The sequence below is a fragment of the Leptodactylus fuscus genome, chromosome 6 (assembly GCF_031893055.1).
Source record: "Leptodactylus fuscus isolate aLepFus1 chromosome 6, aLepFus1.hap2, whole genome shotgun sequence".
In the NCBI taxonomy this organism is placed as follows: Eukaryota; Metazoa; Chordata; class Amphibia; order Anura; family Leptodactylidae; genus Leptodactylus; species Leptodactylus fuscus.
Window position 1 is genome coordinate 53,053,517 of NC_134270.1, and position 20,896 is coordinate 53,074,412.

Below are 20,896 nucleotides of genomic sequence, written 5' to 3' on the forward strand. Positions count from 1 at the left end.
GTACCCACAGGTCCTGCTCTAAGTATAATACAGTTCCTTTAAATACTGTCTTGATTTCTTTCCCTAGCCCTGACTGCTATGTGTACATACATGGATGCTGACTGATGTTATTGGTGGAATTGCCCTTCCAGCAATGAGGTCAGCATAGTTACACAAGAAAAGACTTTATGTACTAGGTCAGGGAGTTTAGTGTGATATGTGACATAAGTATCACTATGACCTACTGGCATCACAGCGCAAGGTGTAAGTGAAGATTCGCAGTGTGAAATATATTTCCCCTGAAGAATGTGTCATGTAAGCACAAGATCCATTAATAACAAAGCTGCTGTCGCTTTAAGCTCCGTCTGAATGTGCCAGCAGCAGCTATGGCAGCAGCATTCATGTCCACCATCTCTGCCCCCAGATTCATGTCCACCATCTCTGCCCCCAGATTTATGTTTCCCCATCTCTGCCCCCAGATTCATGTCCACCATCTCTGCCCCCAGATTCATGTCCCCCATCTCTGCCCCCAGATTCATGTCTCTCCATCTCTGCCCCCAGATTCATGTCCCCCATCTCTGCCCCCAGATTCATGTCTCTCCATCTCTGCCCCCGGATTCATGTCCCCCATCTCTGCCCCCAGATTCATGTCCACCATCTCTGCCCCCAGATTCATGTCCCCCATCTCTTCCCCCAGATTCATGTCCCCCATCTCTGCCCCCAGATTCATGTCTCTCCATCTCTGCCCCCGGATTCATGTCCCCCATCTCTGCCCCCAGATTCATGTCTCTCCATCTCCTCCCCCGGATTCATGTCCCCCCATCTCTTCCCCCAGATTCATGTCCCCCCATCTCTGCCCCCAGATTCATGTCCCCCCATCTCTGCCCCCAGATTCATGTCCACCATTTCTGCCCCCAGATTCATGTCCCCCATCTCTTCCCCCAGATTCATGTCCCCCCATCTCTGCCCCCAGATTCATGTCCCCCATCTCTGCCCCCAGAATCATGTCCCCCCATCTCTGCCCCCAGTGTCATGCCGTCCCCTCCTTCATCTGCCCCAAGTTTCATGTTCCACCTCAATTTGTACACACAAAAACCACTTAAACTCACTTTTTCCTCGCTCTCCCCGCAGTGTCACTAACACAGTTGTAGATGCGATGTGACGTCATCACATTGCGTCTACACAGCCACTAGCCGGAGTGCAGCGGCAAAGCAAGGAGCTGAGCTGTGACAGCACACAATACCAGAAGCCGGAGAGATTAGATACACACCACTGCACACAGTACCACACGCCGTAGGATTGGATACTCGCCAATGCACACAATTACACACGTCGTAGGATTACGTACGCGCATCTACACACAGTTCCACATACCAAAGGATTACATAAGCGCGTCTGCACACAGTTCCACATGCCAGAGGATAAGATACGCACGTTTGCACAAAGTACCACACACCAGAAGATTAGATACGCACATCTGCACACAGTACCACAAGTTGGAGGATTACATACACACGTCTTAACACAATACCAGATGTCAGAGGATTAGATACGCATGTCTGCACATAGTTCCACACGCCGCAGAATACACGCCACTGCACACAATACCACACGCCATAGGATTGGATACGCGACAATGCACACAGTTACACACGCTGCAGGATTACATACGTGTATCTACACACAGTTCCACATGCCAGAGGATTAGATATGCGTGTCTGCACACAGTTCCACATGCCAGAGGATTAGATACACAGGTCATCACATAGTATCACACGCCAGAACATTACATATGTGCATCTTCACACAGTATCACATGCCAGAGGATTAGATACGCACATCTGCACACAGTACCACAAGCCAGAGGATTAGATACACATGTCTTAATACAATACCACACGCCAGAGGATTAGATATGCGCCACTGCACACAGTTTCACACACCGCAGGATTAGATGTGCACCACTGCACACAATACCACAAGCCGGAAGATTCAATACGCGCCAATGCACACAGTACCACAGGCCGCGGGATTGGATACGTGCATATGCACACAGTTCCACACACCAGAGGATTAAGATACGCACGTCTACGCACAGTACCACATGCCGTAGGATTACATACGTGTGTCTGCACACAGTTCCACACGCCAGAGGATTAGATATGCACATCTGCACACAGTTCCACACGCCGCAGGATTACATAAACGCCACTGCACACAATACCACATGCTGTAGGACTCGATACGTGCCAATGTACACAGTTACACACACCACAGGATTACATACGGGCATCTACACAAAGTTCCACATGCCAAAGGATTAGATACGTGCGTCTGCACACAGTTTCACATGGCAGAGGATTAGATATGTGCATCTGCACAAAGTACCACATACCAGAGAATTAGATACATAGGTCAGCACACAGTATCACACGCCAGAGGATTAGATACATGCATCTATACACAGTTCCACGTGCCAAAGGATTACATACGCGCATCTGCACACCGTTCCACATGCCAGAGGATTAGATACGCGCATCTGCCCAATTACCACACGCAAGAAAATTAGATACATAAGCCAGCACGCAGTATCACAAGCCAGAGGATTACATACACATGTCTTAACACAATACCACACGCCAGAGGATTAGAAACGCACGTCTGCACACAGTTCCACACGCCGCAGGATTACATATGCACCACTACACACAATACCACACGCCGGAGGATTGGATACATGCTAATGCACACAGTTACACAAGCTGCAGGATTAGATACACGCATCTACACACAATTCCACATGACGGAGGATTACATACACGCGTCTTCACACAGTTCCACATGCCGGAGGATTAAACATGCGTGTCTGCACACAGTTCCACATGCCAAACAATTAGATACGTGCAATATAGCTTCACTCCAGATCTCCAGAACATCCGAACCCTGGTTCGTTACTAATATCCGAAATGAGATACACATGATCACATGATGCTTATGGACACACACACACACACACAATACAAAATACACCAATTCAAAACTGGATAATTGTTATGGGGCCACTACACAAACAAAATATGAAATATACCCGTGCGAAGCCGGGTCCTCCTGCTAGTTGTTTATATGAATAGCAGGAGTTCCCTGCAGTCAGCTGAATATAAGATACATAATGAAAGGAGTCTTCTAGATAGAATTGATATGCCATCTTATAGCTAGTGCAGGGTCTGAGGGAGCAGAACATTACACAGGGATTATCTGGTGTGCTTTAAATCCCTGCATCACTTCGTGCCCTGTAAGGACTAAGCATGGCCAAGTGCATCAGCTCTGTCCATAGTTTGCCTTTAATAATGAAGCTGTGGCTTAGAACTCTACATTAGACATTGGCTTTATAATGGTGACAAACTGCATCGGTAGTCATTACAGAGGTTGTGTGTGCGCATGGGGATATAATTGGGATTTTATATCATTTTATATTTTTCTATCCATCTTGAACGAAGAATACATTTATTGTAAATTCTGTCTATACATTAATATACTTAGGAAAGTATTTCAGGCACTCAAGTATTCTGGTGAAATTCGTTATTTATTGATTCAACAAATTTCACAAGAATACTTGAGTGCCTGAAATACTTTCCTAAGTGGTTTTGAGGTGAAACCCTATCAGGGCACCTTGGAACTGATAGGAGTGCCGTGCATTTGTCTACATATACATTAATATACATCATATGAAATAATGAGTCTTTATTGCAGATCTCACTACAAATCTAGGCTTTACCTATGAATAAGATGAAAGCACAGCTTCTGCTTTCTATCAATAGGCTAATATTTCCTCCATATAATAATTACAAATCTGGACTTTCATGTGCTAAGAATTCAGCAACAGATGTGCACAGCAGAGATATATCTATACAGACATTGGGAGAAGTATCCAACATGGAGAGTCTCACACCGCATAGTGGTAACACACACTGGACAAGGGCCTGGCCTCAGAGCATTGAGAGGCTACTTCCCACAGAGAGATAAATCACATGAATAGGGTCTGGAGAACTGTAAGATACATTGAGACTGCAACAGTCACTGAGTTACAATGTATTCATCTGAGCCAGTACACAAAGTCACACAATACAGAGGACAATACAATGCACAAACCACAGTCACACCTGAGACCTGTTGTCTGTTGTACCCAAAGGCACCTCTGTCCCAATAAAAAAGCATCAGTCATATAAATGGTGCATGATAACAAGTTGCCACAATACAACATTTACAAGACTTTTTTTTATCATAACAAAGAGAGAACATCATTTAAATAACACCAATATCCCTCCTGAGTTGACGAGATATTGCTATTTTTGTCTACATGCAAATAAGCTCTTTGGAGCAATGAGGGAGTTGCTGTTGCTCTAAAGAGTTATGTAGCATTGTCACCTTTGCTTCATGTCGGCAACAGAGGCACCAATTCACTTGGGGAAAGGACAGCTTCATTTAGGTGACCCCAGGACCACAGTTTTAATGAGGCGAGGTAAGGCAGCCACCTCAGGCAGCACTATGGAGGGGGTGGCAGCAGCAACAATTTGATTTTTTTTTTCTCGAAGTGGCAAGGTAGGTAAGTAACATATTTTTGTAGCGTATCCCCAGCAGGCAGTGGCTTATTTACCTAACTCCCCGATCCTGCTCATGGCTGCCCCCCACTTCTCCTTCTGCTATAGAACGCAGAGGGCGGCCGTGAGCAGGCCTGGGCCCAGGCCGTGATTCCCAACTACAGCTATTATTATACTTGGGGGGTTTTTCAAACCCCTGAGTATAATAATTGGAGCCCCAGGGGAGATGAGGGAACATAATAAACAGTTACTCCTAGAAGGCTTTGGGCCTGTATGGTAATGTCCCAGACATCACGTGGTCTGGGACATTACCATACAGGCCCAAAGTCTGTGCTAACAGTAACAGGCTGTTACTGCTAGCACAGGCTTTGGGCTTGTATGGTACTGCTAGCATAGGCTTCAGGCCTGTATGGTAATGTCCCAGACATTACCACAGCGGCCTCTGCAACCTCTGTTATGCCCCACAGAGGCTCCCTGCAACCTCTATTATGCCCCACAGTCTATTTTTCCACTGTGTGGCATAATATAGACTGCAGGGGCCACTGTGGGACATAAATATATATATATGTATAGTGAGGAGTGATGAGTGAAAATATTATAAACTTTACAGAGACACAGCTGGAAGAACTGTAATCTCCTGTAAGTAACGAAATGTTACTGCATTGTATGCACTGGCAAAAAATTGTGGCAAACAACATGCCAAAAACCACATCAAAATACAGTTTCCTCATTCCTGAAGCAGATTTTTCTGCTTACAAAAAATCTCTGTGTGAACTCATCCTTTGGCAGTTAAGTCCCTACCTAGTCCTGCCCAGTTACCACTCACGCCATGCCCACTTGCTTACAAAGTGATGTCAATGGCAAAAATGGATAAGTGTTTGCACAAATACCGGCATGCACCATGCACTAAAAATTGCACCTTTTACTTGCAGTTTTTAAATGCAGGTGCCCCTTTGTGCCTTTTAAATCTATATAATGAAAAGTGTAACCCGGTGACTAAAAAGAGGGTGCAAAGCCCAAGGACTTGGCCACAAATCCTGTAACAGAATAGATGAAAAAACGGGCAATGTAGAGCATGCATAAACTGTATATACCAGTATCCATATGCCATGCTCAATAACGATGATTATATAAGTGGTGTGCTTGAGCCAGAATAATATAGGGGTCATAGAACCCACATATCAGCAAACGGCATTGGTGGATCCAGGCTTTGCGTTGCCCTAGGCAATTGACTTTGGCGGGGCACTACTTACCGGGGGGTCTGGGGGGTATGGAATACCCCCCAAGGGAACTGGGAATCTGGGGGTCCCCCCCAGGATTTTTTTTTAAAAATTAGCCCTAAAAACACATTTTTCAAATGCGATTCATTTTTTCTGCCATTACATTCTGACATTACAATAAATACAAAGCAGTAATACTCACAGGAGACATCTCCCCACATTTCCTGTCGCTTCCCTTTGGGCCGCCATGACCACTTCTTTCAGCTGTGTCTTGATTCTGTAAAGTTTGAAACATAGACATCTTTGACTCCTCACCTCTCCATGCACCCAACCCATATATATATATATACATACCTCCCAACCGTCCCGATTTCCGCGGGACAGTCACGATTTGGGTGACATGTCCCGCGGTCCCGGTTGGAGGGAGGCATGTCCCGATTTCAACTCAGATCTGCGTCCAGAGGACGCAGATCTGAGTTGAACACATATGCGGCTGAAGCAAGGAGCTGACACAGGTCAGCTCCTTGCTTCGCCGCTGCCCGCCTCTCTCCCTGACACACGCGGCTGGGGAGAGAGGCGGGCAGAGAGCGGCGAGGGAGCGGAGGAGAAGGTAAGTTAATGTGGAGGTGGAACGTGAATCTGGGGGCAGATGAAGGAGAGGACAGCATGACACTGGGGGCAGAGATGGAGAGGACATGAATCTGGGGGCAGAGATGGAGGGACAGGAATCTGGGGGCAGAGATGTGGGACATGAATCTGGGGGCAGAGATGTGGGACATGAATCTGGGGGCAGAGATGGAGGGACATGAATCTAGGGGCAGAGATGGAGTGGACATGAAACTGGGGGCAGAGATGTGGGGACATGAATCTGGGGGAAGAGATGGAGTGGATATGAAACTGGGGGCAGAGATGGAGAGGACATGAATCTGGGGGCAGAGATGGAGAGGACATGAATCTGAGGGCAGAGATGGGGGACATGAATCTGGGGGAAGAGATGGGAGACATGAATCTGGGGGCAGAGATGGAGAGGACATGAATCTGGGGGCAGAGATGGAGGGACATGAATCTGGGGGCAGAAATGGAGGGACATGAATCTGGGGGCAGAGATGTGGGACATGAATCTGGGGGCATAGATGTGGGGACATGAATCTGGGGGCAGAGATGGAGAGGACATGAATATGGGGGCAGAGATGGAGGGACATGAATATGGGGGCAGAGATGTGGGGACATGAATCTGGGGGCAGAGATGGAGGGACATGAATCTGGGGGCAGAGATGGAGGGACATGAATCTGGGGGCAGAGATGTGGGACATGAATCTGGGGGCAGAGATGTGGGGACATGAATCTGGGGGCAGAGATGGAGAGGACATGAATCTGGGGGCAGAGATGGAGGGACATGAATCTGGGAGCAGAGATGGAAGAGGGACATGAAACTGGGGGCAGATGAAGGGTGTATATGAAACTGGGGGAGAGATAGAGGGGGGACATATAATTTACGGGTGACTGTAGGAGGATTATACTGTGTGCGGGCACATGAAAAATTAACGAGTGGGCGGGGTCAACACAAAAGTGGGCGGGGCTAAATTTGCCGCGGCACGCTACGCGCACCGCACATTTTGTCCCTCTTTCAGTTCTTCAAAAGTTGGGAGGTATGATATATATATATCCCACAGCGGCCCCTGCAGCTTATATTATGCCCCATAGTGGCACAATAGACTGTGGGGCATAATAGAGGTTGCAGGGGGGCCGCTGTGGGGCATAATAGAGGTTACAGGGGCCACAGTGGACCCTTCAAGCTCTATTATTATACTCAGGGGTCTTTTCAGACCCCCGAGTATAATAATCAGAGCCCCAGGGGAGATGAGAGAACATAATAAACACTGGGCCTGTATGGTAATGCCCAGACGTCAAGTGGTCTGGTATATTACCATATAGGCCCAAAGCCTGTGCTAGCAGTACCATATAGGCCCGAAGCCTGCTAGTAGTAAAGAGGACCTTGCATGGGTTTGGGCAAAGGCAGTTCTATATACCACTGGAAAGCCGACAGTGCGCTGAATTCAGAGCACTGTCGGCTTTCCAGTGGTATATAGAACTGCCTTTGCCCAAACCCATGAAAGGTCCTCTTTACTACTAGCAGGCTTCGGGCCTATATGGTACTTCTAGCACAGGCTTTGGGCCTATATGGTAATATACCAGACCACTTGACGCCTGGGCGTTACCATCAAGGCCCGAAGCCTATTAGGATTAACATCAGATCCCGGAGAGGTAAGTAACACTTATTATGTTCCATCACCTCCCGTGGGGCTTCGATTATTATACTCGGGGGTCTGAAAAGACCCCCCCAGTATAATAATAGCAGCAGTGGGATCGCGGCCTGGCCCAGGCCTATTCACTGCCGGCCTCCGCGGCCTATAGTACAAGGGGAAGCGGGGGCGACAGTGGTCAGGTCCGGGGCAGTTGGTAAATAGGCCGCTACCTGCTGGAGTATCTCCAGCAGGTAGCGGCCTATTATAAAACAAATTTTTTTTTATTATACTTAATGATCGCGCTGCTGCTGCTTCTGCTGCCTCCACAATCCTCTTCTCTCAGCAGACGTCAGACGTCTACGTTTTAGCATAGGCGATGTGATGACACCGCCTACGCTGATACGTAGACTTCTGAACCAGCGCACAAAGAGCGGCATCTCTCCTGCGCTTGTTCAAAGAAAAAAAAGTAAAGAAAATTAAAAAAAAAAAATCGCCCGAGCTGCCGCCCCCATTAGAGGTGCAGCGGGGCCCCAGGCGGTTGCCCGGCACTGGATCCGCCCTTGGCAAACAGCATATATTTAGCAGACCTCCAGATCTTGATCCTCCATATTGGAGGACTTGTTCTTTCTGGGTTTGGGGAGTTACTATTAATAAGGACAGTATATCAATGTATATTATGATCCATACTTCTCTGGCATCTACTACCCATAAGTTGAAGTTCTTGGACTCCTTTATATAAGGTATATATACATTGGTGACAGTTTTCTTGTATACATCAAACATAATAATGACTCTTCATTACACATCTAATTACAAATGTAGGTTTTACCTATGAATGAGATGAAAGCACAGTTTCTGTTTTCCATCAATAGTCTTCTTTCCTCCATATAACAATTAGAAGCCTGGACTTTCATATGCTAAGTACTCGGCATCAGGGGCGCACAGCAGAGATATATCTATATACACATGTTTACATCGGGCAATACACATTGGATAGGAGTCAATACACAAGTCCTTAGCCTCAGAGCAATGAGATGGATACTTCCCACAGAGAGATGTATGCCATATGAATAGAGTCTGGAGACCTGCAATATACATTGAGCTGTAATGAATGCACCTGAACCACTACACAAAGCCACTCAGGTAGAATGCAAAGTCTTTCAATTACAAGGAATTTACAGCAGAATTTACATAAAACTAGTAAACCTATAAGCTGTGGGAGTGTGAATTGCCTGTCCTTTATATTGTGTTCTGGAGACCTGCAATATACATTGAGCTGTAATGAATGCACTTGAACCACTACATACAGCCACACAGGTAGAATGCAAAGTCTTTCAATTACAAGGAATTTACAGCAGAATTAGAGCAGAATTTACATAAAACTAGTAAACCTATAAGCTGTGGGAGTGCGAATTGCCTGTCCTTTATATTGTGTGCCTTGTATTGTTCCCTGTATTATGTGACTTTGTGTAATTGACTCTGGTGCATACATTATATCTAAATGGATATTGCAGCCCCTATTCATATGACTTATCTCTCTGTGGGAAGTATCCCTCTCAATGCTCTGAGGCTCAGAATTTGTCTACTTCTCCTGTGTCTCGTGTCTCATACCTCTATGCAGTGTGAGTCTCCCCTTGCTGGATGTTTATCCTGGTTCTTATATAGATCCAACTGCTGTGCATATCTGATGCTCAATACTTAGCACATGAAAGTCCAAGCTTGTAATTGTTTTATGGTGGGGGGATAGAAGACTATTGACAGAAAGCAGACGCTGTAATTTCATCTCATTCATAGGTAAAGTCTAGATTTGTAGAGAGATGTTTAATACTCAAACATCAAACAAAACAGAAGGTTGGGTGCAGGTCCCATAGTCCAGAGCCAATAACTAGAGATGAGTGAAAGTTTGGAAAATTCGATTCGGCCGTTTCTCCGGATTTCACAAAAAGATTTGATTCTTTTTTAATTGATTTGCAGCAAATAACGTTAAAAAATTTATTTCCTGGCTGCAGAGAGCCTGTATAGTGGTGTAGAACTCTATGCCTTGTAGTAACACGCATAGGGAGTGTGCTATGGTAGTCAAACAGTGAGTGAGTATGACACGCACATGACACGCTTCGCTCTTAGAACCACTGCATAACTCACTTATTTGGGGGCCAAAATTGACCAAATAAATCAAGTGTGAACTCAGCCTTACACATCGATGTTAGTGCCAGGTATAAGCAACCATGTAGAGTCTCAAGATCCTACTGTAGCGTGAAAGAGCGCACTCGTTTGACATCTTCATATGCTGATTCCACACAGATGTCTAAAGAACCTGTTGTAGTTAGTGCTTATACAAGCAGAGCCCCCCTGAGAGAGTGTAGAGAGCGTCATAGTGACATGGCGACATAGTGTTGAGGTAGCAGCAGAATCAAAGAACAAAGTGGCAAGGTGATATAATGTGGAGGTTGCAGCAGCCTTATATGGCCTTACAGTGACCCTGTGGCAGAGTGGGGAGGCGGCAGTACATGAAGAGGCCATACAGTGACCCAGTGGCAGAGTGTGTAGATTGTAGCAGCCTGTGGAGGCCATACAGTGACCCAGTTGCAGAGTGTGGAGGTTGCAGCATCCTTATGAGGCCATACAATGACACAGTGACAGAGTGGGGAGATTGCAGCAGCGTGAGTAGGCCACAGAGTGGCAAGTTGATATAATGTGGAGGCAGCAGCAGCCTTAGGAGGCCATACAGTGACCCAGTGGCAAAGTGTGGAGATTTTAGCAGCTTTATGAGGCCATACAATGACCCAGAGTATGGAGGTGGCAGTAGCATGAGTAGGCCACAGAGTGGCAAGATGTTATAATGTGGAGGCAGCAACAGCCTTAGGAGGCCTTACAGTGACCCAGTGGCAGAGTGGGGAAATTGCAGCAGCCTTATGAGGCCATGCAGTAACTCAGAAGTACAGTGTGTACATTGCAGCAGCGTGAGGAGGCCATACAGTGACCCAGCTGCAGAGCGTGGATGTGGCCATTCAGCGACCCAGTGACAGTTTGAGGTGAGGTAGCATGGATCATTTATTCTGCTGCATCAGGCATTGGTGGTTATGGCCACAAATCCAGTTTGGCTGCCCAGAGGTCTTACAGATCTTCCACGACAGGTGGCAGGGTGCACTCTAAGTATGCCACCACCTTCTGGTTCAAGTTCTGCTCTGTATCTAGCTGCTGATGAGCAGCTTCTTCACTATGTGGGTGAAAAAAGCTGCTCATCAGTGACTCTAGGCTCAGGATGCTGCTGATGGAGCCCATACTGCTCCTGTCACCCCCACCCCCAGCTGCCATGCCAGAGCAAGTTGAGCACTCAGGGCTTCCCTTGTAGGACATCTAAGAGAATGGACAACGGCACAGATAGGCAGTGGTCATCTTGCTACATAGCATGTCTCTATAGTAGTTCAGTTTGTCCTCCCTCTCAGCGGGCGTTTAAAAAGGCCCCCATTTTTTCCTGGTAGTGAGGGTCTAACATTGTGGAGAACAAGTAGTCATCCCAATTGCGATTGGCTACAGCGTCACTCAATAATGTCTAAAAGTCACTGATGTCCTCCTCAATGGTCTCTAAGTCAGGAGCCTATCCACTCACTTGCAACACCAGCTCCCACACCACTCTCCTCATCACTACTTCCGGAGGAAGCGGCGGATGTCTCCTCCAGATCTTGGATGGGCACTTGGTGTCTGATGTGACTTGGGATGAAGTGGATGACTGAGTCAACCAGTCTTCAACCGTTCAGTTGCTGGTCAAGACACAACCGCTGGTCAAGACTTGACACTGGGAACTCAGGCCTCTGTAAGTGACCCCTGCTGCCCCTTACTCTGCTGCGAAATGTGCCTATGCCAGAAACATTTAGGCCTGTGACCCTCCCCTGTGCATGGCCTGTCGCCTCTCTGTTTGACATACTGAGAAATGAACACAAAACAAAAGAAGATGAATAGGACACTGTAATATATTCAAAATACAAAAAACTTTATTAAAGGACAATATAAAATATGCACGGGGGAGGATAAAAGTACCATTCGGAGAACCGAATACGGTAGGTATACAAAAGATAAACATGGGTAAGTATGTAGATATAATCAGACAGCATATAAAAGTGACAGTGATGTAAAAAGCGTTGCCGGTGTGTACATAGCCTAATGAAAACACTGGAAAAAGGTGCCGGTTATGGTATGTGTATCTTTTAGAGATGAGCGAACACTGTTCGGATCAGCCATTCTGAACAGCACGCTCCCATAGAAATGAATGGAAGCAGCTGGCACGGCGACCGGCCGCCGGCAAAGTGTACGTGCCAGGTGCTTCCATTCATTTCTATGGGAGCGTGCTGTTCGGAACGGCTGATCCAAACAGTGTTCGCTCATCTCTAGGAAGGAAATAGGAAGACTCAATATAATGAAAAGTAGTACTATGTATTCCAAGATGAGTATAGAAAAAATATATATGTATCTTGGCAAACAAAAAGACCCAATATAGAAGATAGTGCTATCTACTCATGTCTTAGAGGTAAGTATAGACAAAATGTCATTTGTAACAAATACCGTATATACTGGAGTATAAGCCGACCCGAATATAAGCTAAGGCCCCTAATTTTACCTCAAAAAACTGGGAAAACTTATTGACTCGAGTATAAGCCGAGGGGGTGAAATGCAGCAGCTACTGGAAAATTTCAAAAATTAAAATGGTCGGAGCTTTTGGGTGCAGTAGGTGCTGAGGAAGGGGAGGGGGTATTTTGTTTGTCTGTCTGCCCCTTCCTTGAGCTTGAGGACTGAGTTTTTTTTCCCCGACTTGGAATTCAGCCTGGCTGAATATAAGGTATCTGCAGTGCTCCTATTAACCCCTTCCTGATGGAACAGGAGCACTGCAGATCCCCTATATTCAGTAGACCGGGCACTCTCAGACACAGGGATACCTAATGTGTATAATGTGTGTGTGTCATTTTCTACTTTTATATGTATTGTAGGGAAAGGAGGGATTTAGAACTTTTATTTACTTTATTATTTAATTATATTTTTTAAAGCTTCTTTTTTTTTTTTTCCCACTATTTTATGGGAGATTCTATACATTACTATTGCAGATGGTCATAGACCCCCCTCCCCTAGCTAGCCTTCCCCGGAAGAAGGCTAACGCCAAAACGCGCGTAGGGGCTCCTGGAGACCCGTCCTCGGTTGGGACTCTTTATCTGCAACTCAGCTTCATGGGTATGTTTATTCTACTGGATTAGCATCCTAGTATGTTTCACTTCTCATGTGTCTAGATTAAATATGCTTTCCAGGCCATTAGTTTACTATTTGCTACTTGCTTAACCACTTCAGTACTGGGCCAATTTGTGGTCCAGGACCAGACACATTTTAGGTTTATTTTGTATGTGCGGTTTTGAGGGCTATAACATTTTTCCTGTATGTCTCAGTCAACTAATTTTTGTCTTACCTCTAAGACATGAGTAGATAGCACTGCACTATCTTCACTATATTGGGTCTTCTTGTTTGCCAAGATACATATATATTTTTTCTATACTCATCTTGGAATACATAGTACTACTTTTCATTATATTGAGTCTTCCTGGTTGTAAAGATACACATACCATAACTGGCACCTTTTTCCAGTGTTTTCATTAGGCTATGTACACACCGGCAACACTTTTTACATCACTGTTGCTTTTATATGCTGTCTGATTATATCTACATACTTACCCATGTTTATCTTTTGTATACCCACCGTATTCGGTTCTCCAGTCCGATGGTACTTTTGTCCTCCCCCGTGCATCTTTTATATTGTCCTTTAATAAAGTTTTTTGTATTTTGAATATATTACAGTGTCCCATTCATCTTCTTTTGTTTTGTGTTCATATCTTTACTCAGAATTTGGGACTATTTCTGTACTTGGACCTACAGGTTTGGAATAGACACTTGGTCATTGTGTTGTGATTTGTTTCTCCTTACCATGTTTGTTTTATACATACTGAGAAATGGCCTGTAATTTTAGACTGGGAACAAAATGGCAAATACACTGTCTATCAATAAGTATTTGGACACCTGTGGTCCGAGCGGCATGTGCAGCAATTACACCCCAACCCTCTGGGGCATACTTTCCACAAGTCCTTGTATGACGGCTAGTGGTATTTTATTCCATTCGGCTTGGAGAAGACAGGTAAGTTCTTTCACCGATTTTGGTCAGTTGCTGCACCGCTTAGTTCGGTGATCCAACTCGTCCCAGAGGTACTCGATAGGGTTCAAGTCTGGGCTCTGGGCAGGCCAGACCAGTTGGTTAACCTGATTGTCACTGTACCAAGCCATGGTAGACCTTGCTACATGACAGCTGGCGTTGTCATCCTGGAAGTAACATTGGTCAGACCTATAGAACCGCCATAACTTAGGAAGCACACTGTTATCTAAAATAGTGCAAAAGGCATCAGCATTGGGTTTACCATGCACTGGGACCAAGGGTATACCAGGAGATACACACCATACCAGGAGATACACACCCAGACCAAAACTCCACCTCCACAGAACTTTACTGGGCGTTCAAATACATATTGGTAGACAGTGTATGTCCCTAATTTATTCACCCTTTGATAAACACCTAAATGTAAGTGTTAGCAGAGATTAGTGGCTAAGAATTATTGATTTTTGCCACGAATATTGAGAAATGGCCTTTAAATGTATACTCTGAATGCAATGGCTAATAAGCCCCTAATTTCTTTCCCCACTAATAAATGCCTTTAAAAAAGCGTGACAACAGATGAGTGCAGGTATTAGTGGGTGATAATTCACTGTTTTTTGCTGTAATGCACTGTAAAAGGCTTGTTGTGTTCCAGTTTGAACACACAGTTAATGAGTGAGCGGCAGTGAGCGCTGCAATGTGTTTTAAGTTTCTTTCTGTTAATCATGCTGCAACCTCCCCAAATTATTCTTTGATTTCCCCCCTTATACTTTCCCTTCACTTATAATCCTCTTTCTCTGAACTTCTATCCGTTTTCTATCACTGTCCCTAGTTCCTGCTGATGTCTGTCCCTGCAGTAAGAGCAATGTGAAATGACTGCACCTAAAATAGCCATTGGTTTTTGTAGGGCTGTGACAGCACAGGCCTGGCTGGCTGCCAATTAGCTGCATGCTTGGCATTGTGGGTGATCCTGCATTTCCAGACTCCCCTGCCCCTTGTCCTAACATGTTCAGCAGGTATTTTATTAAAGAATGTGTTTCGATGCATAGAAGAGTGAAGAAATCCGGATTCTTGGCGAATCGAAGATTTCCTGAAATTCAGATCGAATTCCACTTCGGCAGACTCGATTACCAATAAGTCATCTCTACCAATAACTATATAGCAAAATCCAAAAAATAGGTCCATTAAGGACTAAAATGCTGCACTGGGCTAATAAAAATATAGCTAGATAATAGTTAAGGTTGTATTACACAGCCACATCTTGGGCAGGAGATTTGTCGATCAATGTTGATTGTACTCATTGATCGCAGTCGTTTTCATTGATTGATTATACAGGCTGATGCAAACTGAACAGGAGGGGAACAGTCTGTACTATCTTCCCTTCCGCTGTTTTTCATTAACCATTTCAATGTACCTCCTAATAAAACAAGTTCCGATCAAGCACCTCCAAAGGTGCCATGGCCATGACACCATAATTACACCTATATTCCTTGGAATTACCTATATGCTACCTCCTTGATGTTGTACTGAATAAAAGTTCGAAATTTTATCTATGACTGCTGTACTCCCCTTTGCCTGATCTGTTCTTGGGCAATTTCTGTGGAATCACGGCGGGCGGACGGCAGGCACAATTGTGAACGCCCCCTTACGTGTAATTCATTTCTTCAAATAGAACAATGCCTTAGCTATACAGTATTTTGATCAGGACTTTGATCTACTTTGTGTATTACTAATGATGCCCATTCATATGAGATAGATGTCAGCCATACTGCTACCTCCCCCTCCCCAATAAGCATGCACGTCACTGCAGTTTAGCCAAGATTGGTGTACAGCTGGCCATATACTGTAGCTAGTTTACAGTTACACAAGTTATTTGTCCTAACTCCAAGCCAACTCCTTTGGTAGTCGCATTGGTGTCCTGATATGTCAAACTTATCTCAAGGCATATACCTCAGGGAATGGATTAAGACCAGTGTAACAAAAGTCAGTGTTAGTAAATTCCCCCCAGTGAGCTAAACCTGGACACAGTGGACACTTCTACCACAATGTAAATGACACAAGACATTCCATAGAAATCAGCTTTACAAAACATTTATTCAAAGATTTCCACTTCATATATTATCAAAGGTGCAAAATAAGCAATCTAAAAAACATTACTTTTCACGGAAAAGAACATTTCATCTCAGCACAATTGCCAAGATTTGCTTTTGCCACTGAACACAACATACATGACACCGTGTAACTTAACAGGTCACCCTTTACATCCTTCATAGAAGGGAAATCTCCCATTAGCGTATGTGAAACTTCTGCTTCTCAAAAACACACCTGAAAGAGTAAACCCACTGTTTATAGGACAACATGGCGGCCTCCTTGCAACCTGTAGATCTTAAGAATTGATTGATATTCAACTATCACTATGATGGCTCTCTGCCTGTGTAAAAATCTGCACATGTAACTATAATTCTGTCATAGGAATGTATCAAAAATAAAACATAAATATATTATATCTCTTTCAGGTCTAGCTCCCAGTATTGCTTGATCCGTACATCAGAGTTCATATGTAAACCAGATTATCACCAGGGTCTCCATAAGTCAGCAGAGCTGCAATCCTGGGCACCCTGTTTGATGTTTACTTGGCTCCTCAAGGGATGGCTCTCATTTGAAGACCTGCGTTCTTGCGGTCCCATCCAGAGGTTCGCCTGTGTAGCTAGGTTCTTGACATGGGGCAGACATTCTGTATGCTTCATAGATTGAGGGAGGTCTTTTTTGCATGGAGCGACTGCTTTAAAAATATGAAAATATAGTACATTAGTATGATATGATTGACTTTGAGAAATGCAATAACAACATCATGTGCTGGTCTATAGGATGTATACAATGTTGTCTGGGCATGATACTATAAGCTCCAATGCAAAACCTATACCAGGACCCTCTAAATGTCTTTGGTCCTATTGTGCCATCACATAGAGGAACTACAAGTCTGAGCTACTTGTTGCAAGTGATCGCAATGGACTATCTGCAGAATTCTAGAATGTCTATCAATCACCGCTTAACTTATAACTTTATGCTATGACTTTGAAGATCTACCTTTGGCTGCACGATGGAGCTGTTGTCTTAGCAAGTTCACCGTCATCTCCAGGATATCGGCTTTCTCAGGTTTGGAGGGGAGCTGATGTCTTTGAAACTCCTTCTCCAGTAAGATCCGCAGCTGCTCAATGCTGCTGTTAATCCGATCTCTCCTCATCTTCTCTATCACCGGCTTCCTCAGCTATAGAAAAGCAAAATATATCATTGTTACAACCATGCCGAATCCGGTATCTATGAATGAGACCTAAAGTGACTTGCAAAAACATCAGTCTCATGTTCCGAGATTCAGATTGCGGGTCGACTAGAGAGCTTTGGGCAATGGTTCCCCATTGTATATAACATAGGGGTGTTTTGAGTAGGGCTCTGCCGCTGTATCATAGGAATGTGACTTCAGGGACTTAATACTTACAAATCTGTACTAAAAGTTTCCCTTGCTAATATATTCGCTTTAGCAAATTACAAATCCCAAAACTACTACAATATTTTTTATGCCAAAAAAGTCAAAATTTACAAACTTAAAAGGTAAATACAAAATTATAAATCTGAAGAATAAGTAATATAACTTCAAATAACTTCATATAGTAAATAAAAATTGGAAATTCGGAAAAATAATCTTTAATATAAAAAATATAAAATGTCCAAAAAAGGTAAAAAATGTATTATTATTTCAAAATGTATAAAAAGTCTCCTTAGTGATTTCTATGTAGTGCAACGTCTTACCTTGCGCATGTCTTTGCCCAAGTGGTTCTCAGAGTCTTCCATTTTATTATTAGGAGCCATGCTCTAGCAGTAAGATCCCAGTAAGATCCTTGTTCTGAGGGGTCAGGCAGTGAATGTCTGGGTGGGAATGGTTGAAGCCTCCCTTTATACCCCTCTATTTGCATAACAGAGTGTGAAGTTTTCCCTCTGTAAAGGTTCCCACAGTCTGCAGCCAATGGCCGACCAGGCCCAGACAATAGAAGTGTGTTAGGAGGCCCAGCATCTGGAACTGGCCATAAAACTAGAGGAAGAGAAGTGTGGGAGAGTCTTGTAACACTAGGACTTACTGCAATTGATCTCCTTGGTTCTTCCTCTGGCAGCTGTTGTTATCACAACATTGAGTTTTTTTGCTCATTAAAAGTTCATATTATCCTCCTGGCACATGACGGGGTCATAAAGATACGGCATGTGTGATCACAATTCATGTAGCCAGACGCTAAGTACCATTGTGCTACAAGTTACACGACACATGTCTCTCCCGGCCCGGGGATAGTCATCTTTATCAGTACTTTATATTCATTCTTGCCAATATATAACCAGACCGTTTTTGTTTTTCCAATGAATTTTTTTAACAGTAATGAAAAAAAAAACCATATAATATTATTGTGCTATATAGGTTTCATATGGAATAATTGGTAAATCAAAAGAATATTTTATTATCCTTGGGGAGGTATAGGATATAGAAAAACATTTCCGCCCTTGGACTTCTAATGTATGTATATATATATATATATATATATATATATATATATATATATATATATATAGTTTTCCCTATTGTTTGATGCAATATTATATATAACAAACACAGATCACATAGCATAGATATTTTTGTGGGTCAATAAAAGAATATCAAAAAATCAGCACATATTGTATAGATATTTTTTGTGGATGAATAAAAAATTTTGTGAACCCTAATATTTTTTTGAACCCTTTTTTCATCATAGATTCATTTACAACTCTTGCTGAATAAGATTTTACCTTTGGGACTATGGCTGTCACTTAACCTCACAATATCTAAATTTGTTCTGTTTATGGAATGAACTTCCCACAGAAACTTACAAAAGGCCTTTGATGTTCTCCTTGTCTTTGATGGGGCAGAGACCTACCCTGATCCTCCTCCCTCCTGCCATATCAGTGCTTGACACACAGGTGTCACATCTCACAAACCTTTGTAAAAGTCATTCTTATCTATTGGTCTTACTGGTAGGCAGGATTTTCCCAGACGGACATGCTGAAATACATTTTTATTTTTGGAACAACATATTTAATGTGATCTCTAAAGGTATGCTATTTCTATAACCTAGTCAACACTACAAGGAGGCATCGAGCCCTAAGATATTAGTTTAATACTATAAATTCCATTTATTCATATATTAATAATTCCAGTCTTTAACTAGTTGATGCAACACTTAAATATGTAATACTGCCTGCCATCTAGTGGCCAGTTGATCGTGTAACATTGGTATTACAGAGTAATGGCATAACTTGAGGCGGTGCAGAGGGTGCAGTCACACCGGGCCCAGGAGCCATCGGGGGCCCATAAGCACTGGCATCAGTATTGAGATTGCTGCTTCCATCTGGCCCATAAGCCAAGGAGACCCACAGATTACCCTAACCATGCTAAGGTGGATTAAACTCCTTAGCTCCCGTAACCATCACTATAACAAATTCGTGGTAGGGGGCCTTGACAAAAAATTGCACCCGGACCCATAAGACTTTAGTTACGCCACTGCATCATCTACCAATGAATACATTATAGTGCAGAATTGTTATTTCTGCTGGAATTGGTAAAATCATTTTTAAGTTTGACTGTCAACAAAGAGGTTCTGAGATAGCAGTTAAAACGTAGGCCACGTTACCAGACACAAGCAGATTTTGCATTGGAGACCAGGCACTTCATGTTTTGCTTCTGGTCTCTGCTCAGTGGAGGGCGGTAGTTTATGGCCTGGACCAACATTTATAGATATGTAGTAAGACCCTGGGGCATCATATTTTAGTTCTGTGACTTCTTAGATTACATTGGCAATTCTGTTGGTCCTCTTAATTGATTTTATACTATACCAAAATGGTGCTCATAGGCCAATTTTGTTTGTTTTCAGCAATTTAGTTCCACTTTTTTACCTGTAGGAGTCACTAATGCTATTTATTCTGTATTGATCTACACGGCTATATCATATGACTATTATATGACCTGACTGTATGAATGTTGCTCATTTCACTAAAATTCAATCTGTTGAATTGAACAACTAATACCTATAGAAGAACCCTCATTTTATATTAGGGGGTCTATGAAGACATTGTCATTGTCCATTAGGACCATCTATGGAATCTTCTTGTCTGGAGACCTTCTTGTTTATCGGCCTAGCCCAGCTCCTAGGCTTGTAGGTTTCACTTCCCATCAAACAAGAAGAGAAGACAATTCCAATGGCCATATAACATCATACATATTATAAACAATGAAAACCCTGTAAATTGGCTTCTATATTGTAAACCCAATGGGACAGTTTTTGTAAATTGAAACATACGCGGAGGATGAGTTATACAGGAAGTTTATGACAATCCCGGACTGGTGAAGATTTCAATTGAGTGTCAGTCTGATTTATAAGAAAGACTGACATAGGAAACACCAGTCTCAATAAATTCCCCCCATTGTTTCAGTAACACAGACATAGTGATACACAATAATGTCCTTAATCCTTACAATCACAGTATATTTAAGGACATACCAATCCCTGTGAAACAGCTGAGGGGTAGGATTCTTATCAAAGTGTGTCTGTTCACACCTCAGTGTCCTCCTTCACTTCCAAGTTCTGCACATTGTAA

General features: G+C 43.6%; 1 protein-coding gene across 1 annotated transcript; it reads right to left on the reverse strand.

Annotated features, from left to right (window-relative positions):
• Positions 1 to 16,797: 16,797 nt before the first annotated feature.
• Positions 16,798 to 18,128, reverse strand: LOC142209520 (transcription factor HES-5-like). Its single transcript, XM_075278521.1, has 3 exons — positions 18,032 to 18,128; positions 17,312 to 17,492; positions 16,798 to 17,006 (listed from the first exon to the last, which is right to left on the reverse strand). Exons 1-3 carry the CDS (start codon positions 18,089 to 18,091, stop codon positions 16,798 to 16,800), a joined length of 450 nt encoding a protein of 149 aa, XP_075134622.1. The 5' UTR covers positions 18,092 to 18,128.
• Positions 18,129 to 20,896: the final 2,768 nt, after the last annotated feature.

Bases quoted from the DNA above. Each gene is read 5' to 3' on its own strand.
- LOC142209520 (XM_075278521.1), bottom strand. From the start codon at position 18,091: ATGGCTCCTAATAATAAAATGGAAGACTCTGAGAACCACTTGGGCAAA. The intron at 17,493-18,031 runs GTAAGACGTTGC...GCTTTTCTATAG, and splicing joins TGGGCAAAGACATGCGCAAG to CTGAGGAAGCCGGTGATAGA. The intron at 17,007-17,311 runs GTAGATCTTCAA...ATATTTTTAAAG, and splicing joins GCTCCATCGTGCAGCCAAAG to CAGTCGCTCCATGCAAAAAA.